Raw genomic sequence first — 2,391 nt, forward strand, 5'->3', positions numbered from 1 at the left:
TATATATATATATATATATATGAAAGTGTTTGGATATGTAGGTATAGTTATGTTTATGTGTATATGTATTAATTTATATATATATATGTATATGGGTTTGGTTTTCAGCAAGGCTAAAGTCATTATAAGTATTTAGAAATGCATTTTTGTTGCTGTGGTTTTATCTTTGTTTTGTAGGTGTGGAGCCGAGAAGTCGGGTGTGCTGTCTTGTGTTTCCTCAACTTACACTCCTCAAAAAAATAAAGGGAACACTTAAACAACGCACGCTAAGTCCAAGTAAATCAATCTTTTGTGAAGCACATTCAACTCTGTACAGAACAAAGTACTCAATGCGAATATTTCGTTGATTAAGATCGGGAGTTAGCGTGCGTTGTTTAAGTGTTCCCTTTATTTTTTTGAGCAGTGTATATTTCACATATCTTCAAATCTCTCTTTCACTCTTTCTCATTACATTTCACTTTACTTTCTCTTTCTCCTATTAAAAAAGCCACTGATGATGAAGAAGCTAAGACACTAATATTCAGATATTCAGTTCTGCTTTCTACTGAAGTGGCAAAAAAAAAGACTCAAAATTGTCAAATTTCTGGTGATAAACCAGTCAAAACAAAATGAGCTCCAACCATTAGCCTCCATCACCATGCTTGTTAGCTGGTAAAGGATGACTGAATGATATTCTGTTTGGTTTTCTTCTCATTTCATGCTGTGCAGAAATATAAGAAAACGTCTCCAATTCAGTTTCATTTGTCAAAAAAAAAAGTTCTGGAGGTCTTTGTTTAAATTCAGTCTTTCAAACTGAACCAACATTGAGAGATGATTTCTTTTTGGAAAGATTCCAAAGAAGTCGTACTTTTTTACTTTTTTTTCCTATTATGAACTAATTAAGGGCCCTGTCACACTAAAATGTTTTAGACAAGTTGGGCCAACTAATGAAAATGTTGTCCAATAGTACAGATGCTGAAATTTAAAATAACTATTGTAAACACTTACATACTTTAATGCTAACGAGTTAAATATATTACGTAAATAAGGAGTTTATTCATAACATTTTTACAAGTTATCATAAATTGTCTAAAACATTATAGTGTAACAGGGCCTGTTTATTCTGAGATGTAGCTCTTGGGTTTTATTCAGTTTGTCTGATAATTAGATCAGGATGTTTACACAGTTTAACTGCAGATGTAGCTCTCTAACTACAACATGGTTCACTCCTGGCACTGGACCTTTGCTGAGTTTTACTGTTGTATTATGTGAAGGAAAGGTGTGTGAGTTGATTTTGCAAGGCAAGTCAAGAAAAGCTGGTAAACCCTTGAATTCTGGGCTAGAAACCAGCTATGTGTTTTTTAAGAGATCCTGTTTGATAGATTGTTTTAAATACTTCCCTGTCTTTACTGATCCAGGCTCTTGCAGGCCCTCATTTTTACACATGGGGTGACCATGGTGGCATCTTGATGGCCATTGCACAGGGAGGCTCTACAACACATCTCAAGTAAGTTTCACCAAGCAGTTCAGATTCTCTTTGGAAGAACAAGACTTGAGCTTTGATCCAACATATAAAGGTTTGCTTGTGAAAGCAATGTTTCATTTTAAAACTCAGAAACATTTTCAGACAAACTGAGGAGTGAAGTGAAGAGCAGCTGTCCCCTGAATAAACTCACGAAGTAGCAGCAGAAACAGGTTGTTAAAGTGAAATGTTTCTGTGTGAACAGCAGTCCTACAAGCATCTGTCTTTTATGAAAACTGGCCATTTCTAATTTAAGTTGTCATTGTGATGACTTTTTTGTGTGTTTGTTTTTACCATTTCCAGTATTTGCATTTGAAGTATTAATTTACAACTTGCTCAAAATACTATGAAAACATGACAGATTTATTTATTAAAGCTTGAGGCCTTTTTTTAGAGCTCAGTCTGTAGCTTTTTTTACCAGGAGAGAAAGAAATTTAATAAAATTGTTAAAAAAACATCTGATCTGCACCAAAGTGCAAATATTTGTTTTTATTTTAGTTTTCAATACAGCTTCAGGACAGTTTTATGCTTTTCTTTTAGCCCCGCCCACTGGGAACAGGAAGTTGTTTTATTCATGGTAGTCAGCAGCTGTGTTTCCATTGACCATGAAAATGTACAAATTAGAATTTTGAAAATAAATTTGCTCAATGGAAACACGTCAATTTAGAAAAAAATTACATTTTTTGACAAAATGTTTTTGCTCTAGGATGAGGTGGTTTTTCAGCCGTATTTAAATTGGTGTTTTTCGCAAAACTACAATGGAAACACTTTTTTCACATCACAGGAGTCACGTGATCAACAACCGTCTGTTTCTACTGGTGAAAAAGACGATGACAAAGAAGACAACGGGAAATAGAAGTAGTAGTAATATCACAGAAGTAGTATAAAAT

At 34.0% G+C, this 2,391-nt stretch overlaps 1 protein-coding gene across 1 annotated transcript in view; it reads left to right on the forward strand.

Annotated features, from left to right (window-relative positions):
• LOC106532687 (sortilin-related receptor) overlaps nucleotides 1–2,391 on the forward strand; it is a gene marked incomplete at both ends in the record, with an annotated part of 46,307 nt that overhangs the window by 39,334 nt on the left and 4,582 nt on the right. Inside the window, 1 exon segment of the mRNA XM_014028813.1 lies at nucleotides 1,398–1,486. Within this exon segment, the coding sequence (XP_013884267.1) occupies nucleotides 1,398–1,486 (89 nt within the window).

This window comes from Austrofundulus limnaeus, unplaced genomic scaffold (genome assembly GCF_001266775.1).
Source record: "Austrofundulus limnaeus strain Quisiro unplaced genomic scaffold, Austrofundulus_limnaeus-1.0 Scaffold813, whole genome shotgun sequence".
Taxonomy (NCBI): domain Eukaryota; kingdom Metazoa; phylum Chordata; class Actinopteri; order Cyprinodontiformes; family Rivulidae; genus Austrofundulus; species Austrofundulus limnaeus.